At 39.7% G+C, this 20,276-nt stretch overlaps 1 protein-coding gene across 1 annotated transcript; it reads right to left on the reverse strand.

The window, feature by feature from the left end:
• Window positions 1-2,259: 2,259 nt before the first annotated feature.
• prim2 (DNA primase subunit 2) lies at window positions 2,260-20,214 on the reverse strand. Its single transcript, XM_028423348.1, has 14 exons — window positions 19,886-20,214; window positions 18,998-19,147; window positions 18,784-18,896; window positions 18,317-18,405; window positions 18,104-18,227; window positions 17,524-17,619; window positions 16,409-16,546; window positions 13,907-13,974; window positions 12,775-12,847; window positions 12,371-12,556; window positions 5,372-5,498; window positions 5,196-5,278; window positions 4,073-4,141; window positions 2,260-2,620 (listed from the first exon to the last, which is right to left on the reverse strand). Exons 2-14 carry the CDS (start codon window positions 19,140-19,142, stop codon window positions 2,393-2,395), a joined length of 1,539 nt encoding a protein of 512 aa, XP_028279149.1. The 5' UTR covers window positions 19,143-19,147; window positions 19,886-20,214; the 3' UTR covers window positions 2,260-2,392.
• Between the last annotated feature and the right edge of the window lie 62 nt (window positions 20,215-20,276).

A 20,276-nucleotide genomic window follows, 5' to 3' on the forward strand; every position in this document is an offset into this window, starting at 1 on the left:
CAGCACATTAAGCTGCAACAAAAGCTTCAGTGCACCTACATGCTGGCACATCCGTGCATACAGATTTATCCCCCTGAATGTCAGCTTCCATATGAGGCACATAGGTCTCAGATCTTAGGATTGAATTTCTTGCCCTCGTGGATAAAACGCCATTCGTCCCAGAACACCTCTGGTCCATGTAATGAGCGCAGAAAAGGGAACAAATCGCACAACGAAAGAAAGCAAGTTCATGACTAATGATTGTAAATCCATTTGAGGGAGATAAACACAGTGCTAGTCAACTGCCTGCCCACAGTCTGAGAAAGTGCCAGCTTTGTCAGACATAGTCATGCTCTACCAAATATTAAACATCAAGGGTCTCTTGCTGACAGCAGCCCGGCTGCGCACTGTTATCCTGTTGCCTTATTATACTGAATAAATCCTCTCCATGTCAAGCACCATGCCTGGATTTTAAGACCTAATTTAATTCCAGCTATGTGCAGCTCTGACGTTACGAGTGTGAGACACTGATGCAGTGTGTCAGAAGTCTTCAAACAGAGAGTCCTGTAGAGAAGTGTGCATTAACGTTATAGATTTAACATTAAGAATCATTAAATTAGATCGTTTTCACAAAACCATCCGATATTTTTTGGGCCTCCTGGAAATGCATTTATATTCATAAGATTCAGGGCTGACTCTTCAGTGCCTCTAATTGGATCTAAAGTTAGCAATCTTGTAAAATGCATAGTAGGAGGACAGAACTCTCCCTCCAAAAGAACCAAGAGAAGCAGTGCTACTGCAGAACAAAGGCTTCCCCACCTTCAGACAGCCACCATTTTTCACAAATTACTGAGCAGACAGAGGTTCAAGAGAATGGAAGAAATATCTCCTGACCACGTATGCTTTGAATAAATTACACTACGAGGCAATATTCCAAGGCAGCATAATACAACTGTGGAAATTGTTTATTTTCATCCATCCTCCTGCCACCATTCATCCATACCGCTGCCAGCAAATACAATGACATTGTTTCTGAGACAGCTGGGAAATGTTCTAGTCATCACCCACAAAACCACATCTCTGCCAAACGCCGTGTGCCGAGACTGGGTGTAAGCCACCAGAGTTCACACCAGAGTGCAAACAAACAAGAGACGACTCCTGGGTTAAACAGCAGTAGATGCAGTGCCACCAAAGATGTCCTAATACAAAAACACTGTGATGTTTGACAACTCAACATGTTTGATGTGTACTTACATATTACTGACAACTGTATATGACTAGCAGAATAATGTCAACATAACTGTATAATGGATGATGCTAGCTTGGAAGTAGTGATGGCAGTCTGGCAGCAGTACCTGCTGTCAGATGGATGACCTCACATTTGCCTCTAGAACACTCGGGTAAACAGGAGTTTGTGGTTGACGCCCAGCTCTTGTGGCTGCCGACCAAGCTCCCAATCAGCCCTCCACTGCTGTGCTTGGCAGCTGATATGAGGTGTTTCTACTTTGTGTTCACCAGACATGTCAGCGAGCACTGAGGTTAAACAGCTGCACTTTGGTCTCACCCGTCCACAGGACATTGTTTCACAGGGTGTTGTGGTGTGTTCGGATGCAGTGTTGTGAACCTCAGTCCTACTTCCATGTGCTTTTTAGACAGAAGAGGCTCTAACACTTCCAAACTTCTTCTAATGGTGCTGTCAAGGACATTTACATTTAACATGCTTAGTGAGGCCTGTAAGCTCTGAGATGTAGCTCTTGGGCTTTTTGTATTTCTCAGAGCATTGCATGGTCTGACCTTGGGGTGAATTTGCTGGGACGCCTACTCCCTCGAACATTCGCAACCGTCTTGAATGTTTCCCACTTGTAATAAAAATCTTTCTCAGTGTAGAATGTTAAACTGCAAAGTATTTGGAAATGGTTTTATAACGCCATTATCGCTCCATGTGTCCTTCCTTCTTGACACCATGTACACACATATGAATGCTACAGACTAGCATCTGTCAAAACGTCTGCTGATGATTAATTCATCAAGGCCTGATGATTAACAGCACCTGGCTACAGCTCACCTTCAATCCTATGGAAGCAGTAAGGAGTGAGTATTGCCCATGTTTTTCCTCTTTTTGCTGAATATTGATTATAGTTCTTTAGCTGAAGTTGTATGACTGTAGCCCTTCTGCATAGATCTGCTACCTTTAACTTTACAACATAGCTAATTAGGTGTAATTTGCCTGCGTCTATTCAATAGATAACAGTCTTCAGGCAACAGAAATCTGTTCACACATTGGCAATAAAAACTAAAATTTATTTAAATGTTTACATACAGAACCTGTTTTATTCAGGGTATACAAACCTATTCTCCAGCTTTCATACAAAAGGCAGACTTTCACATCTATATGTGATCATAAAAATGGAAATCAGGCATCTTGAAAGAAAGATTCCAGGTCCTCCGTCATCTCGGCCAGATGCTGGGAGCTGTTTGGTGCTGCCTCTCGAGCAGCAGTGGATCCTTTGGCTGCAGAGTTTTCCTGTGACCTCTGAGAAGTGTCCATTTCCCGTTTTATGTCCTTGCCTCCGCCCAAAACCTTCTGGCTCTCAATAAAGTACTGGTTGGGATGATTGAGTGAGAAACTGGGGTCTTCAATCTGTTAAAAAAATAGAATGCACAGGTAAGGAAGGTCAAGTGAAAGCAAGACATACCATTCTTCACAGATGGGCTGATTGATCATTTAACATTCCCTTCACTGTGGAATGGTTTACTAACAATTCACCAAGCATTAATGAGACGTCCAGGCTTTCACAGGCACATTAGCAAGCTAAATCAGCAGCTAAATATTCCATCAGGACAAAATGAAAAAATTACCCCTTTTAGGAAATAAAATGTCAGACTCACTCACGATGCGTAAACACCTGTGAATCAATTAACACATGAGTTCAAGTGCTCTCTCTCTCTCTGCCTGCTTTCAAACTGGTTCAAATGGATGTTAGTAAGGAGTGACTTTACTTTTCTATTTCTACTTGTTGAACAACTAGTGTGCAGAACATTATGTTTAAAAATGTTCAAACACTTCACACTTAAGAGTGTAATTATTATGTAGAGGTTTTACTGCCTCCCAGTGTACTACTGCAGTGCACTACCTGCGGGGAGGCTGGATTCTGACTACCTCTCTGGCTTCTGCATCTGTACTTTTATACACAAAGCAGTAAAATTATATGAAAAAAATGATGTGTGCACTGTTAGGCATGCAAATTCTGTTTGCATTTGACTGCTGGACATGTCATCTTTGTTTTTAAATCAGCTGTCTAACAACCGTAAACACAACGTTGACCCACAGATTATTTATTGAACTCGGCAACCTAAACAGCTCTAGCTTAAACACTGCATGTGGATGACATTAGCTCCTCATGACAATCAAGCTGCAACACACTGTAACTGTGCCATGTATTCCCACAAAATGTGACTGCATATATTGTGGGTATAATAACACATTTATGCAAATAAAGGATACCGTCAGCGGCTGATAGACTGCTTTAATACTGTGGAACTGAATTCATGTTGTCTTACTTTTGTTGTGCATAACAATAGTAAAACACAAAAGATTTAACGCCATCTCTTGTAATAATTCTCTTAAATTTTTCCTTCTCTCAGAATTGAAACCAATTTTAAGACAACCATTCCACCTCCACCACACAGTGGAAGTGTGGTTGTGGAGTGTGAAAGAAAACACTCGGAGATCAGAGTAAGTCAAAAAGTGAGGCATGAAACTGACAACACGTTCCTGCAGACACAGAGTCATTCTCCTAATCCACATGCACAAATGTTTGTGAGAGATAATCTGCAGTGAGACACTGAAAGGAATGATGACTTAAGCATCCAAAGTAACGGCATGTTAAATTAAATAAGTATCCACAGGGGACAAAACAATGCTATAATAAACCTATAAAAACTAAGTGGCTGTGACAGGCAGCTAATGATGGATGTGATGACAGTTCTGGGTCTCCCTAAGCCTTCATGCATTAGACATAAAGGACTAAACCCCCTCATCTCTGACATAGGTAGCCTCAGTTCCCCCCCATCAAATAAAATTTGCACTTACATTGTGTGTCAGCTCAAAATATTTCTGGCACGCAAGCTGGTAATGCATTCCCTTAACCAGCTCAAGGATCTGCAACAAAAGGGAAAAGGTTATGGATGGTGACAGTTTAGATGCTGTTACTTTTGTGTGTTTGTGTTTCCTACACAAACACACCTCATGTATTTAATCTTTTTGGCAACAATTCAGGTCTTCCAGTAGATTTCAAGTTTGGGATCAGAGAAGTTGGAAAGCGAGGGAATAAGTAGCCAAAGTTTTGATTGGGTCAGCAAAGGTTCTACTGCATTCCTTGTAATGAAAATGAATTCTTGGGGCGAGCGACCTGCTGAAAAATAAATCCAGGACTCTACAGCACTCACTAAAAGTCAGACTCTTCTGAGGAATCTGCCTGCATTTGGTTGCTTCATTATTACAGAGATTCCTGCAGGCTGCTTCTAGCATGATTCTGCCACCGGCACTGCTCTGCACTCAGGCTGTTGTTAGATCAGCAATGTGCTATGCACTATTTCAGCAGGTCCTATAACGGTTTGCTTAGTGGAATATTAGGAACACAGTAGCTGTGCTGTCAGCTTTGTTTCCATTTTCCCTCATGCAAAAAGGCAACACCAGACTCTGATATTAGGAGTTTTGTTTATGCTGTAATTCTTGTTCTTGTCTGTTTTTTTACTGATCACCACTACTACTACCTCATCAATATGCAATATTCTCTATTATGGTCAAAGTACAAAGTGTTTACTGCTAATTCGCCTGCTAACTTGCATAACGAATACGGTGAGCATGGTGAACATTATTTCTGCAAGACAACAGCAAGTAATGATGCATTCCATTTGAATTAGGAAGTCAGAACACAGAAAGCTGGGTAGCACTTCCACCCGTTTGTGTCTCATTAAATCAGCCATAAACACAGTCCTGTCTAACTTCTATCCATGGACATGTTACTGCAGTGCTTGTATGTAGATAATAATAGGATAGTGTTCCATCAACAACATCTCAGTTTTGTTTCCTGACTGTTATGACACTGGGGGAGAAATGCAACAGTCACAGTGCTCAATAGTAGTTAAAGTGATGGCAGCCATAGGGCAGGTCAACCATTAGACAGACCGACTGTAGAGAGGATGGCACCCACCTGATTGATTCCACTGGGAGACACCTTGTAGACCTGAAGCTTCTGCTTCAGCAGATCAGGGTCACTGTGACGGAATGGACATCCTGGCAGCATATTTAAAGTGATTAAAATAAACTGATATGTAAACAAACAGACAGGAGGAAACTACTGGTAATAAAACACGGCGGTCAATTTACCATGATGGTCGCCTTGGCTGGGTGGGTTTGATAAAATCACCTTCATGCAGCTATAGGGGGTGTAATCTGTTCGTTTGCCTTCTTTGCCAAACATGTGGCGGACGCTGTAGGCATATGCTTTGTCAAACTACAGAGAGGGAAAGACAGAGAAGAACGGCAAAAGAGAAGGCATTAGCAAGGATGAGAGTGTAAGAGGGACAAGGTTGGGGTGAAAAGAGACATTGTCATACATCATGTCAGTTTTGACAGGGTGTTTTCCTCAATGAAATATAGAGCTATTAGAGAGAACCTGCTGTAGAGGTGTCGCCACACTCAAGATAGCTGAATTACGGATACGTTAATATGGCCATCGTTCTCTGTGCTTCCTGCCCCCTTGTCTTGCAAAGTGCTTTGTTACAATGTAAGTAATATGATCTCAATCAAAGGGTAAATGAAGGAAATTCCAACACTGGTTCTCAGTGCAGCTCCTAATATTAGTGTCTGTATTAAAATGACAGGCCTGTGACAGGACCAGAGGCATCACATAAGGCATTATGTAATCAGTAATTGTTGTTTTTAAAGTGTAGGACAACACCTCTATTAGTATTTAAAGCTGAAAAATATGCAGTTCTCTCACCTGTAAACATAAACAGTCATACCACAAATTCAGTCAAGTCAGGTCTCTGGTTTTATTGTCTGAGAAAATCTTTATATGATCTCCTAAAGAGCGAAGCATCAAAGTCAAGGACACATGTGAACTGTATAAATAAACTTAAAAGAACCAGACTGCTTCGAGCCTTCCCTGTTGTCTTCTCTCCACTTTCATACCACAAACTTTTTGATTGGGGTCATATTTTACACAATCTCCACAGTGAACTGCTTTTACTGTACAGTAATTCTGTACAGTCATTAAACTGCATTACAGTGACCTAGCCCCTAAAAACCTAACCGTAAAAAACACACACTGAGTGCTCTGACAGTGGCAGAACACAATCACCATGACTGGACCCATCATAACACATTAATGTCGCAATAAAACCCTTGAACTTGCTAATGTGACAAACTGCAGTGGCAATTTAAAAACTCATAAAATCTTCTTTAAGAACAGTAAATCAAATATTAATTATGCAGCACTTCTCGGGATTCAAGAGGCTATTTGCTGATTTAAGACACCCTTTACTCTATTAAAGGAAAATGTGGAACTCCACTGGCACTAAAGTGTGTTTAATATGCACTGTGTGAAATAATCTGAATATAAAAAGATCCTATGTGGGCTAAAAAGTGATCATTTTAAACTTACATATCAGCTTATATATATATATATATATATATATATATATATATATATATATATATATATATATATATATATATATATATATATATATATATATATATATATATATATATATATATATATATATTTATTTATTTTCAGGATTTCAAATAACCTTGAAAATGAACAACTCGTGAGAATAAACCATTTTAATAGTACTCACAAATCCTCCAGATATAACTACCGTACTTTCTGTTCCTGCACGTTAACCTACACTTTGGATACTCTGTAATACAACCAACCCAAAACTCCCCAAATCGGTGGAGTAGGAGAATAAAACACATCCACAAAAGATGCATTAAAGGAAAGCCACATCCCTCCCACTGCACATCTTGGCTCATGGGCTACATCCCCCCTCCTCACACACACACACTCTAGGACACATTCACAAAAACCTGCGGCAATGGAGACAGAGAAATAGGACACAATCAAAGGGATAACGTATATGAGTGTGTGTGTGTGTGTGTGTGTGTGTGTGTGTGTGTGTGAACTTGGCATGGCTTCTTAGGCTCAGTCCATAGTGACTGATGTGCCCGTGGCGCCAATCCCTTTTATGTGTAATACCATTAAAGTGCTTCCCTTTTTAATCTGCACAACAGGCCTGTTCGCCACTGTAGAAACAATAGAAAGGTGAGAGACTATAGAAATACTGCGAGTGCGGTTAAGAAGTCTGAAATCAATAAGCTGCACTGTCACACTAAAGGGCCGTATTAGAGAAATATAATTTAACATTTTAATGATTTCATTTTCTGATTCTCTATTTTAAAAAAAAAAGTTTTTACATTTAAATTTGTTAAAATTATAACAAAAATGAATCAATAAATATAAATCATCACAGCAAATCTTCCAGGCATTTGTCAATGAAAGCCAGGTCTCAGCAGGAGAAGCCCAGGTGTAACCAATAACAATAATGGCTGAATTCACGCAGCTGCTTCACTGTGGACCTGTTGTTGTTGTTCCTGCTGGCTCATTGTTGCACAGTTATGGCTGACTGAGATGCCTGAATAGAACAGGACCATCATTAATGTTATTAGTAACACCTGTGCTTTTCCTGCTGTGCCATGTCAAACCATCTGCTGTGAAAAAGGTATCATTATAACTCAAGCACTGTGCATGCTGTGTCAAAGCTATAGATAACCATAAATTCAATGAATTGGAACTATGGACGAAGCAAATGCCAATAAAAATATATAATCAATAATATCAGACTTTGATGCATTGACCACTAACAAGTTTTTAAGAACTGTACATAAAGATGAATGAAGTCTTTGTAACATCACGCAAAGTCAAGGATACTTCATTGGTAAGACAGGGTCAAGAGAGTTTAGAGACCACGTAATGGCACCGTATAATAACTGTGCTTTTTTTGTACATCAACGAAAAAAGTCCCAGCTTGACCAGATTGTGGGTAATAATACCAAGATTATAGGAATGAGCATCCTTGAAAATTCTCTTGATGTAAAAAATTTTGTCCTAGAAAGGTTTGTGCACTGGATTTAGCCATCTCCATCTTGGCAGTTTCTCATTCTGCTTTGTTCACACCCATCTGTGCACCGGGAGGGGAGGTGAGACAGGTGAGAGAAGCCTGATCAAACACCTAGCAACCTGTCATTTAGAGTGGCCACACTCTTAATTGAACAAAGTTTACGAAACAATCTATTTCTGCTGTAAAAGTTGATTATTTAAACCTGGAGGTCTGTAGAAATGAGTGGCTAATCAAAGAACTGTACATTTTTCGCTAACAAAAGTTGCAATTTGACTCATAATGTTATTCTGCAAGTAACCCTTTATTTAGATTTTTTTTTTTTTACAGTGTAGGGATCCAGGCACCCAGGCTACTATCAGTTTAATCGTAGTAGCTCTAAACTTAATTCAGAGTTTATTTTATACATGGTAGCACTGGAGAAGCTGTGGGCTTCCTTTATATGAAGTGAAAATTCCAGCAGTAAAAACCAACATAAGTGTAAATTTATACACAGTCTCAACAAGCTGTGTCATCTTCCATTGTTCCAACTATAATGTGAAAAATTGTGTCAGCTAGTGGAAATTAATTAACCTGAAGTTAACATCTGTAAAACAAGTCGTTCAAAAGAAGTCCTAGCCCAGGGCAATACAACACGCTCTAAAATGTGTTACAAACAGACACTCCTCTAAATGAATAGGCTAACTGCTCTGGCAAGAAAAATGGATAGATCAAGTTGATTTCATCAATTTTCTCCCTCCTTCGGTCTAATATTACATTGCCTCTTCCTGCAGGCCTCCCTTTCGGCATCGCTGCCTCCCATCTTTTTCCTCTGTGCCTGTCGCATACTAATGAGCAGGCTTTGTGCAGCCTGCCACAAAGTGCAGTCCCTGACACAACACATACATCACTGTGAGAGCTGCGATCTGGTCAGCACCATTCTGCTGTTTCAACTGTAGAACAAAAGGCAGGCTTTGTGCAGAGCGTTTCACACTTTGTCTGGGAGCTCGTACACAGGAAGCAAACCACTTCAGAAACAGGGGCACCAAAGAGGGTTGTATCATGGATCCTGGGTAGAGCGTTTGCTGTGATGCTCTAACCGAGGGCCAACAACAACAGAGACTTGAGGCAGGATGCATGCACACTGCTTTATTAATCTTCAGATTATATTTTTTCTGGGTGTCAGTGAAGGCTATGATTTTTTTCACAAGATAATATGAAGTCTCTTTGTGAGACAATAAAAAAAGTTTTTAATACTTTCTTTCCAATGTGCACACACAAAAAGTCATTAAATAAAACCTTCAGGTAGTCAAGAAAGTCACACCACACCAACTTCTAACACATTTTGCTGCACTCTGACACTAATTTAAAAAAACTACACAAATTACTGGTGATATTTTTTCAGGTCTACTTTCAATCTCTAATTAGTAATGCAGGTGCTAAATGCAATTAATAGTTAAAATGTTTGTTTTTATGTCTGGAGAGAATCTTCTAATGTGTGGCCTCATTTTTTACTGAAACTTTGGAACCACAGTCTCATAATATTATAATACGTACATACTTTATATGGCTGATGCAAAACACGACCCAGCCAGGAAAGAACAGAGGGTACATGGAGTAAAATTGTAGGGATGCCAACTAGTCGATCTTCTGCAACAGATCAAAAATTTAAAACCACAGGGCTCAGGGATCAAGGTCCTGCTCCATGAGGCATCCATTCAACTCAGCACAATGATTTCTTGGTACTACTCGTCTTACAACCTGTTAACACTGTATCTTCTGGTGAGTACTGAAACCTGTAGTATGTGTGAGCTGCGCGGTCATATTTAAAGCATTTTTTGCGGTGTGGTCCATCTAACTAATTTGTCATTAAATGTCGTAATGTTCTCCCATTGCAGGAACTCAGAGGCTGGCTCAGAGGGAGGCACCTGCACCTTTGTGTTTACACATTTACAACAGAGACAGCTCTCGTCTCCTCTTTGTTTCTAATCATTTACATTAGCCTAATCAGTGCGCTGTGGTTGTGTAAAACAGCCAGGCGGTGGATGTGAGCAGTTGACTCACAAAGATTTTAATGCACAAGCGTGGCGGTTGTCAACTTGATCTTTCACTTCACCTGATCTTCACCGTCGACTCTGCGTTGCCTGCTGTGTGCTTCAGGAGAAGCTACAACACGACCATAAATGACATCAGAATGTCAAACTCAAAATAGTTTTCCCGTTTTCTGTGCCACACCTAATACACAACAGGTTTTTAGTTTGTATCAAAGGGCATAGACTGTCACATGGATTGTCACTTTACACTTGCGTTCCCTGCTACAGAAAAAAGTTAACTTAGCTGGAAAAATAGTTTTTTTTTTCCTCAAACGAACTTTTGACAGTATCTTGTAAAAGGTGCGATATCTTGGCACGGAATTCCTAAGTGGCTGCACTGAAGACAGTGCACAAAAAAAACGGATCGATAACCCACAGTGGAGTATGAACCAGCATTACCTTGGACCAGTCAGGCAGGAATGGACTGTACAGTCCCATCAATACAACATGAGCATTTACCCTTTTAACAGGCAGTTATTTTAGTGATAGGAGAAAAAAATGCATTAACATTTACATGAACAGACTTTTGACCTACACACACAAGCCAAGCTAAGTCAGAATCTCTGTGTCTAACATATCAGCAGCTGTGCATTAGCAGAGAACTGACACGTCAGAAAGATTTTTTTTATAAGTCCAGGCTTATTTCTAATAAATGTATATTTAAAGCATTACAGCACAACCAAACAGTATGATTTATTGCCACTGAACTGCACAGCATGAAATTCTATTTGTTCTGTCTGAACCGCTCCATTATGCAGATTCTGCTGTTGCCACTCTCTCCTATTCATATAAAGAATAGTGGTTCCGTTCATGCACAACTATTTTAATTCTAATCTTTACAGCATCCCTGTCTGGTATTGAGAGACATAATAACTGAAGCCATAACCACTTAAGCCTTCATTAGCCTCATCACCAGACTGCATGCACACGATGATGCTCGTGAACTTTCCTTCAATCAATACAGCTCTGATGAGGCCACTTCATCACCAATAAAGCAGCACCATCCGTGCAAGTGTTGAACAGCACTGTGGAGACACACTGCCTGAAGTATTCAAGCAAAACTAACCTTAGAAAGAATGGGCAACGTTCAAGACAACACACCTAATTAATGCCAAAGAATGATATTAAGTGGAAAAGTAAAATAACCACTAAAACCAATGATGACTCTATCCCACTAATAGCCATCTTTATAATAGCCCATCAATTGATGTGACTACACACTATTGTGAGACTGGTTGTGAGATTGCTCTAGGTAACCATAACACACCCATAGGAAGACATCTTCTCAAATAGAGTTCTTAGACACCTATTTGGATGAGGCCATGTATAGACACGGTGGTTGAGCAGCAGTTTTCTCTGCTAACCATGAACACTTTCCATCACTGACAACTGACATAACTTTTCCACCTGTGGCTCTTTTACCACACCATACCCAAGGGAAAAAGCACTGGAAGTGAGTTGGGATGCAACATGTTTATATTAATGGTTGATACATACAGCATGGTTGTATATTGATACTGGATTCCATTGTTGGTCATTTTTTTCCCATCATCATTTCATATTTCTAATTTTGCAGTCTGCCTATTATCCTCTGCCTGATTGTTCATTTAGAGGCTGCAAGCAGAAGCGTCCTTGCCATCAAACCCCTTTTCAAATGATGCTGTCTCTACAGCTTATTGTAGAAAGATCTCAAGGTGACTTATTGCATTAAACTGATGTAAAAATCAGGCTAAAAGCTGAAATGTTTCTGAAAATTTTCATATTAATTTTCACATTAATTAGGACTGCAGATGTCAGAGGACAAAGTCAAACAGAATAATGTCAGGTACGCACAAAGAATAATAATGGTTTTTGTGCACTGCACAAACACTTCAGCTGATGCATCAGCAATTCCTGGTCGTTGTACAAGCAGTAGCCAGTTTTAAAAATCATACATCATCCAACTCTAGCTTGAAAATGCCACTGAAGCACCATAAATTGCCGGATATCTGTCAGAGACTGAGCATTAAATGCTCAATGTATATAAATATATCATGCCTTCTGTTCAATCGGCAGACTATTTTCCTCTAGTAGTACTAGTAGTGCATGAAAGCTGGACAGCACCACAACAAAACTATTGTTTACATTACCTTGTCGGCATCCACTTTGCCTCTTATGAACTCCGACCTCCAGAACTGCAGTGCCTGCTCCAGAGAGAGCCCGATACCTTTCAGAAAGAGACCATACTGCATTCGGCCACCGTGGCGGAGATGGTGGTTCTCCCTCAGGGCCTGGTGAAGCTGCCTCATGCAGAGTGGGAATGACTTTCCTGAAAGCTAAAGGCAAAGGGATGTCAATAACTAATATCGATAAACGTGTAACCATAATACAGCTTCATCTTCAAATATTTATCCAGACCCTATGGTCCACAAGTTAAACAAAAGATAATATCTATTTTTTGCAATATATTCTCCACTGTTCCTCTGGTGCTATTTTCACACAAAAAGGCACCTTGAAGTTGACATTTTAAGAATAAATGTTTAGTGCAACTTACTGAATCAATTTGTTCCAGGGAGATTTTTCCAACATTCTTCTGGATGCTGTAATCCTGCCCCACATATGCATGGCTGAAAAAAGTAAACAAATAATATAAACAGACTGTGACAAATAGGAGCTTTCTGGTAGTTTATAAATGTAACTGTAGAAGCAAACCTAGTTGTCCTGAAAACGGATGTTTTAATAGACGATAAGGTGAAAAGACACTTCACCTGAATCTAAAAGTGAAATTTATTGTGATTTCTCCCCATGATCTACTGCTAGACAAACTTAAAACTGCTAAACCTGCTATCAGTACATTTTTCAGTTGATGACTTTGGCAACCCATAGAGTGCAAACTGTGGGAGTGCTTTAAATCACATTGTGTCCCTCTCAAGCTTAGTGACCTACCCACTAATCTTAACAACCTGCCCACTAATTCCACACGGCAATCAGGCCTCATCACTTCTCCCACCCCTGAATTCATGTTTTTACTTTTATCTAAAGCAAAACAAACACCCTCGCTGTGTTTTGAGCCACTCTCCTGAGCAACTGGGACACAGCTCCCGCTTTAAATTCTATTGTGAATTTACAAAATGCTTTTTATAGCTTGCAGAGTCTTAGATTCTGAGTTTAGGGTTGGATGAAGCATCAGACCACAAGTGACAGAGGCCCCTTGGCTGACCAAGGCCTCTATAGAGGGATTACATCTCTCAGCTGGCCTGGGAGCAGCTGGGGATCCACAGCAGCAGCTGGAGGAAGTTACAGGAGACAGGGAGGTGTGGGCATTTCAGCTCCCACTGTCGCTAAAGTGCCCTTCATGGCCCAAGTAATTTAGAGAATGGATCAACAAATCCATTATTGTAGCATATTATCTTTCACCTTTGCTACATTGCATCTTCACTGTTTACTGTATTTTGATGTCCCTGAAATATACCTTTCAATGTGCCCCATTATGACTACAGCGCTACAAAAATAAACACTACAGCCACTGAACACACAGCAAGGCACACAAAGTCTGAACTAACTGGTTTGAGCCAGACTGGCCACAAGCCTCCTACATTCTTGGTGCCAAAGATCAATCCTGCTGGACCCCATTTCCAACACAGACCTGGCATAATGGCACCAAAGTTATTAATCCTGCAGCTTACCTGAGGTGGTTCAGGAGCGGTTGGAGCCGTTCATCAGAATGCACTGCTGGTAGCGAGCGGGCTGTCAGCTGGAGAAGAGATGGACAGCACATGAGTTATGGCGAATAAGTCCCGGTCAAAGGATGAGGAGAAAATTACAGGTTAAAAGCACGATCCCAAAGAATGTGTACTTAAACTCATTTTATGCAGTCTGTTGGGAAATCTCACAAATTTTTAGGACAACATTATTCAAACTGATCAAAAAAACAAATCCTTGAACCAAACAGGTAAACATACTGCATTTTCTATGTTAAACTCAATTACTGGCGGCCTGCTAAATCCTGTCAGGATTCACATTTTTTATAATTATCAGAATAACAAGCACTCAAAAGTGAGAAAGTGAGGCCATCTGCATATAAACTACAAGAATTCACAATGAGTAAATAAATCACACAGCCAACATGATGAGTGCATCTCAGACTGAATGCAGGTGTGACTCATTTTTTTCAATATATTAACAATAAATGCACAAACACAATTCAAGCTCTGCTGTACACTGAAACTGCATCACATACTGTACTGTCTTTGTTTAAACAAACGTCAAAACAATAACTGGAGTCACATGGAGAAGCAGCTTCCAATTTCACACCTTTTTCTAATGACATTTTTTTGTGGTGCTGTCCCCTGTGAAGGAGAATAATTATTACAGCAACACAATGGCACAGTTACAAAGATAGTTTTGGAAAATTATTCCATTCCAGCAGTTAGTGGTGCGAATAATTACCTGGAAATGGGAGAAGAGTATAGCAACAAAGTTGTTTTTGTGTGTTTTGTTTTCCAATTTGGAAAAGCTGGCTGTGCCTGCCCCATGATGGAGGACATTTGTTCAGTTGAAAGCATATCAAGCACAGCTTGTCTTTACTGTAACGACCTGCTTTAACACAAACTGTGTCTAATCACAACAGGGTCACTGCAATGGATTCTACAGTGGCTGCAGTTTTCTGCAGTCTTTTGGGAATTCTTTGCCTACAGCCTGATGCCAAAAGTACAATTATATTGTATTCTGAGATTAGTAAATTACCTGTGAAGTACTACACTACTTTGCCAGCAGTGTATGAGGGGTTCAAAATGCCAATAAGCATTTTGGATAACTAGCAGAGTGTAACACAGTGTAATCCTGTTTATCATGAACATAGGCATTACCAGAAGAACACAGTGATTGAAAGTCATAATTAGATAAATACAAAGAGCAGTCAACTCAACTCACTTTCACTGAGCAAAAAAATAGACCTTTATACTTTCTAAACACAAAGCAATGAGCTGACAGACACACATCTATATCTGGAGTCTCTTTAGACAAGGTGCTTTTTAGTATTTAGCTTAGTGTATGCCACACACATCTTTCTCTAAAAAAACTGATCCAACCATACAGCAGGAGAGGTACACCAAAATATAAACAACACCATTTCCTTATGCCAGCAATAATATTAGAATATTGGTATCTACTCGGCGGTCATTAATGCAAAGTTAGGTCCAGGCTGGAAAATTCAATTTTCATAAAAATACATTGGTGAGATATGAGAAATCCTTTAAATTAGGTGAGCTTTCGAATATGCTTATTCCTTTGAATTTAGCAGTTCTTTCATCTCAAGAAAAAATGTAAAGAAGTGCTTGGGACCTATATAATGATCACTTCAGATAGACTTTACACATACAGTGTTGCTGGCTGATAACACATAACATATCAGATCAAAAAGGTTAAGACTGGGAAGCCTTTGTAGCAGCATATTTTATCATTTTCTTGGATCAAACAGGCATCAATCCACACACCACACAGTGACACTGCTTTAGGTTTTCCTTCATCTGGTCTCCAGTCTGGACCCCCTCATCACATTGGAGCTGAACCTTGGTCGTCTCTTCACATATATTATAAAGAACGCCTTGGGTTACATTGGTAACAGTGTGCTTTGTGTCCCTTAGGGCATTCATAAGCATGCCAATAATGTGCCATCATAGACCCCATTCTGCAGCCTTTAAAAAAACATCATGCCTGTAGGGACAAAATGCACTTTCCTACTAGTTGCCCCTATCTCCCCTCCAGACATTTTATGTCATCTGTGCATGCTTCTTCCCCTCATCTGAACCCTGTGTTTCTACAGTTTTCCTCAAGGCACTAAAGGCAGTGGCTGCAGTTTAATAAGTTGTGCTTCACAAAATGTATTTAAATACATCTACAGAAAACGGCCCTAGCAGAATCACTTGTGCCTTGTAATTCAAAGTGAAGGTGTGTTGCAGTGACTCAAAAACGTGTTAATGAAAATCTATGGTAATTTTTAGGTCAGAGTATGTGCAACACTCTATTTCACATGTTTCTATTACTGATTTAATTTGCCAATCCAATAGAAATAAGCTCTGTGTATAACACCATCAATGGTAACACTCACGCACACGAGATGTTTCTGTGACATCACATCACATGAACTATCATCCTTTCTAAATGAGTGAAGGATTGCAAACACTTACCGCCAGAGCCTTGGACAGCTTGGTGCGAAAATCATTGAGGACAATAGTCACAATATCCTGGTGAGGGATGTATGCATAGCCTGCTTTGAGGTACACCTTCCTTGTCCGCACCAGATCCAGGGCGTCTTGAAATGGAACCTTAAACATAGAACAGTTGAGTAATTAACACATTAACACATGCATAACACAAGTTATGTCAGCTGAACCTTTTGTCTGCTTTAAATGTGATCCAAGAATTTTACACCATTCTTAGTGATGTTTTATATTCTGTTCATGACTGTCAGCAACAAACCTAAAATGCAAATTAAAAAAAAAAAAAACAGGTGGCAGGCCATAACCATTTCCTCCTCAGTTCAATAATACCAACACTGCAGATTCGAATCTCGTTAAAGGTTGTGTCAGTCAAGCTATCCATACATAATGAATGGAAAGATGTCCCCACCATGTAAACATGATTAAAAATATTACGTGAATGTGCTTCTGTACTGGTGTGCCACGGATGCAGAGCAGTAATTTTACATTTGGAGGAGGATGAATTCTCCAATAAGTTGATTTAAACCGCCTCAGGGAGGAATACTTGCTCATTTATTTCATATTATAAGACAGTCTGTCTATAACTGACAAGATATTGGCCCCAGAGGTAGGAGAGTTAAGATATAAAATACAACAAAGCAGACAAATCAGTGTTTTACCTCCATATAGCCAAGGTTTTATTTTTAAAGAGCTTGCTAGTCTGCTTGTCTGCTACTCTCAGGGATTTTTGCATTACACAATGAGGCTGACACTAATGAGAGCTTGAGTGGTAATTAGTCTGAGTATAATGGTGGACAAAAGGTAAAAGTTCTTGTAACTTTACTTTTCTTGACAAAAAGAGCTAACATTTTGTGTTATTTCTGAATAGGACTCACTATGTAGCCAGAGAGTTCAAGCAATCATCACACCTGTTTGTAATGATTTTTAAGGGACACTCCATCAGTTGCACAGTAATTTCAACGTTAGGATGCTTTTCCCCTGCAACTTACATTGACTTTGTGAAAAATCACAGCAGAATACTACTGCATTCAAAAAGAATTTCGTGTTCTTTTCAGTGTCACTAGAAAGAGATGGGTGCTCACTTTGTAGACGTCCTGGTCCGTCACAGTGATTCCACTGACTGCATAGCTGGAGTTGATAAGTTTATCCTTCAGAGCAGCCTTCTCCTCAGTAGTAATCTGAAAGGTAATTGATGAATTTCTGTAAGCGGCTGCAGAAGCAGAGTCATGTCGGTGCTAATACATGGAAGATCAAGGTTCATGCAAACCAAAAATCACTTTTCAAACAGATGCGTGGCTTTTGTACGTGATTGAACCATGATGCATTTTCCCCAATTCCTTTTATGTATTCTGGGTTTTCGATGCATTCGTTAGGATTTACAGTGTAATTATGCAGTTTACACATGCTAGGGATGCTAGTGATGACTAGGATTCATACACACTGATGGTTCCTTTTAAAGCAGTCCAACAGCTCCATCTAGTGAATGCATGACTGTACACGTGTGAATGGAGGCAGCTTCCACAGTTTACAGGCTTGTAGTCTACAGTCAGTGTTTAAATCAGTAGCTTAATACACACTATTATTAAGTAAAATACACTGTGATCTGCCAGTTCACTGATTTTTCATAATATAGTTAAATAGAACAGACTTCTGTAAACTTACTGTGTTATAATGCAGTTCATTCTTGTGAAGAAATTCAAGCTTTTGCTTGGAAAGCAGTACAGTATTGAAGCGAAAGCGGAATAGATCAACTTCCTGTTGTATAAACCAGCGCCTCAGATCTTCCCTACAAGACATCGATTGGAATACACAGTAATAGATTGCATTTAAACAGATGGATTTTTAAAGCATGTTGTAATGTTATACAAGACTTACGTTTGGCAGTAGGCAAGTCTGAGAATGAAGTGAGAGATGTGGTCCTTTCGTCGTTTGTCGCATTCAGTTGATCCAGATTTCTTGTCATCCTAAATGCATCAAAACGAATAAAACTATTTGTATCCCACTCTGCATTCCAGATGCAGCTACTTCCTGTTACATCTGAGGTTCTAATTAAACAATGAAAGACAACGTTCCAAATCAAAACATATACTACAGACAAAAAACTCATTTGTTGGTTTCTTAGGTCACATAGCAGGAGTGGCATTTTAAGGTGACCACAGCACAGTGAGATTCTGCATAATAACACGTTTCTTTATTCTTTATTATTAGTGTTTCCAAATGAAAATCCTACTTGATAAATAATTGTCCCCTTGTCCCCCCCCTTTGTTATATAACAAAAGGGTTTAAATTAATGCCTTCTAAAAGTCACACTGCTAGGTGCTGATGTGTGTAATTATACTCACAGACTCAGGTTTGTAAGGAAAGTTGAGGTTTTTACTTTCACTCTCCAGCTTACTTAGATAGTTCTCCGACAGTTTCACATAGCTCACTCCCAAATTCTCAACAGTCTTCAACACTGCAATGAAGAGGCAAAAACATACATAACAAAGTCCAGGTTAAATTGTTTTACAAAAAAGGAGAGAATCTCGCGTTAACGGAATGACACGACTGCCTTACATTTCAGCCGATCCACAGCAAATGTCTCAAATTCAGAGAGAGAGATGTTTTCAAGAGGAGGCTGCACGTAGAACTGCAGAGGCTGTGTGTAGAGCTCAGTCTGTGGATTGGTAGCCAACTTCTTTCTTCTGCTAGAAAACTGCATTGTTCCTGATGTGACACAATTCAATAATGACTCAATAAAAACATAAAACAGTGAATAAGCTTAGGCTGTCCAACTACAAAGAGGAACCAGCTTTAATGCAAGTAAATAAAATGAAAGACATTCTTTTTCCACTGCCCAATACCTTATGAGTGTTTTCTTTCATGATCAAATACTGGTAACTGAAACCACTGAAACTGAACTGAAATAATACAGGTTAATCATTTTTTAGCAATCCACCAACACCATTCAACTTCAGCTAGCAATACTTATACAAACCAAAAAGAGTAAAATATAAACCAGACTCTATTGCCAACTCTAAGAAGAAGCACCCAGTTTAAGTTGACATACACTTTTCACTAGCTAAACACACCATAACTCATCACAGTCTTGATGTTATATAGAAGGGACAAGTGAAAATATTCATGAACAAACATTTCCATTGCCAGCATGTTTACATGACAGTAATGCATCCATTCACATGCATGCAAAACAATCAACGACTTCACTTTAGCTATTGATTCCGTAATTAATCTTGTGTAAGTGTAAAGTGTACAGTTATCGCTGACGCTGTGTTTTGTTAACAGAGACAACAACAGAGACATCGTGAGAGAGGCGCAGTAGAAGCTAGCTAAACTGCAGCCATAACAAACCCGTGGAAGACGCCTCAGCTCAAACTTAAACCGTCCATTTACCACAAAAGCTCGTGGAACAACTTTAAAACTTTAAAATGTTCATTACATTACCGATAAAACGTTGGAGTAGCGTCCACCTAGATCGATCCCGCCAAACGACATAGGCTGTTCAACAAACGCGGGTAAATGATGAGACGTCACCAAATCAGGAAGTGGTGTGCCGTGGGCACTTGTTTACTAGTCACGGCCCATCCGCCTGTCTTTTCCACAACCGACTCCATGTCAGAAAAACACCGTCTCATTCCTAAAGTTTGCTGTGTTTGGACAAATATCACTTTGTATCGTTCCAGTTTCAACCAAACCACACTTTGGTGCTTTTAATATTTTTTTGCCGTCGGCTTGTATCTGACAGGAGTATGTGGGAGGCGCTGTGCAACATAACCAACGTACCCAGAAGATGTCAGATGACGTAAATGGAACTACTTTTTTGCCGGAGGAACAG

The sequence above is a fragment of the Parambassis ranga genome, chromosome 15 (genome assembly GCF_900634625.1).
Source record: "Parambassis ranga chromosome 15, fParRan2.1, whole genome shotgun sequence".
NCBI lineage: Eukaryota > Metazoa > Chordata > Actinopteri > Ambassidae > Parambassis > Parambassis ranga.

What these genes read in the sequence shown, in the direction of transcription:
- prim2 (XM_028423348.1), bottom strand. Translation starts at nt 19,142, where the DNA reads ATGCAGTTTTCTAGCAGAAGAAAGAAGTTGGCTACCAATCCACAGACT. An exon ending in TTCCTTACAAACCTGAGTCT is followed by an intron (nt 18,406 to 18,783) that starts GTGAGTATAATT and finishes TGATGCATTTAG; the next exon opens with GATGACAAGAAATCTGGATC. An exon ending in CCCTGGAACAAATTGATTCA is followed by an intron (nt 12,557 to 12,774) that starts GTAAGTTGCACT and finishes CTTTGCCTTTAG; the next exon opens with CTTTCAGGAAAGTCATTCCC.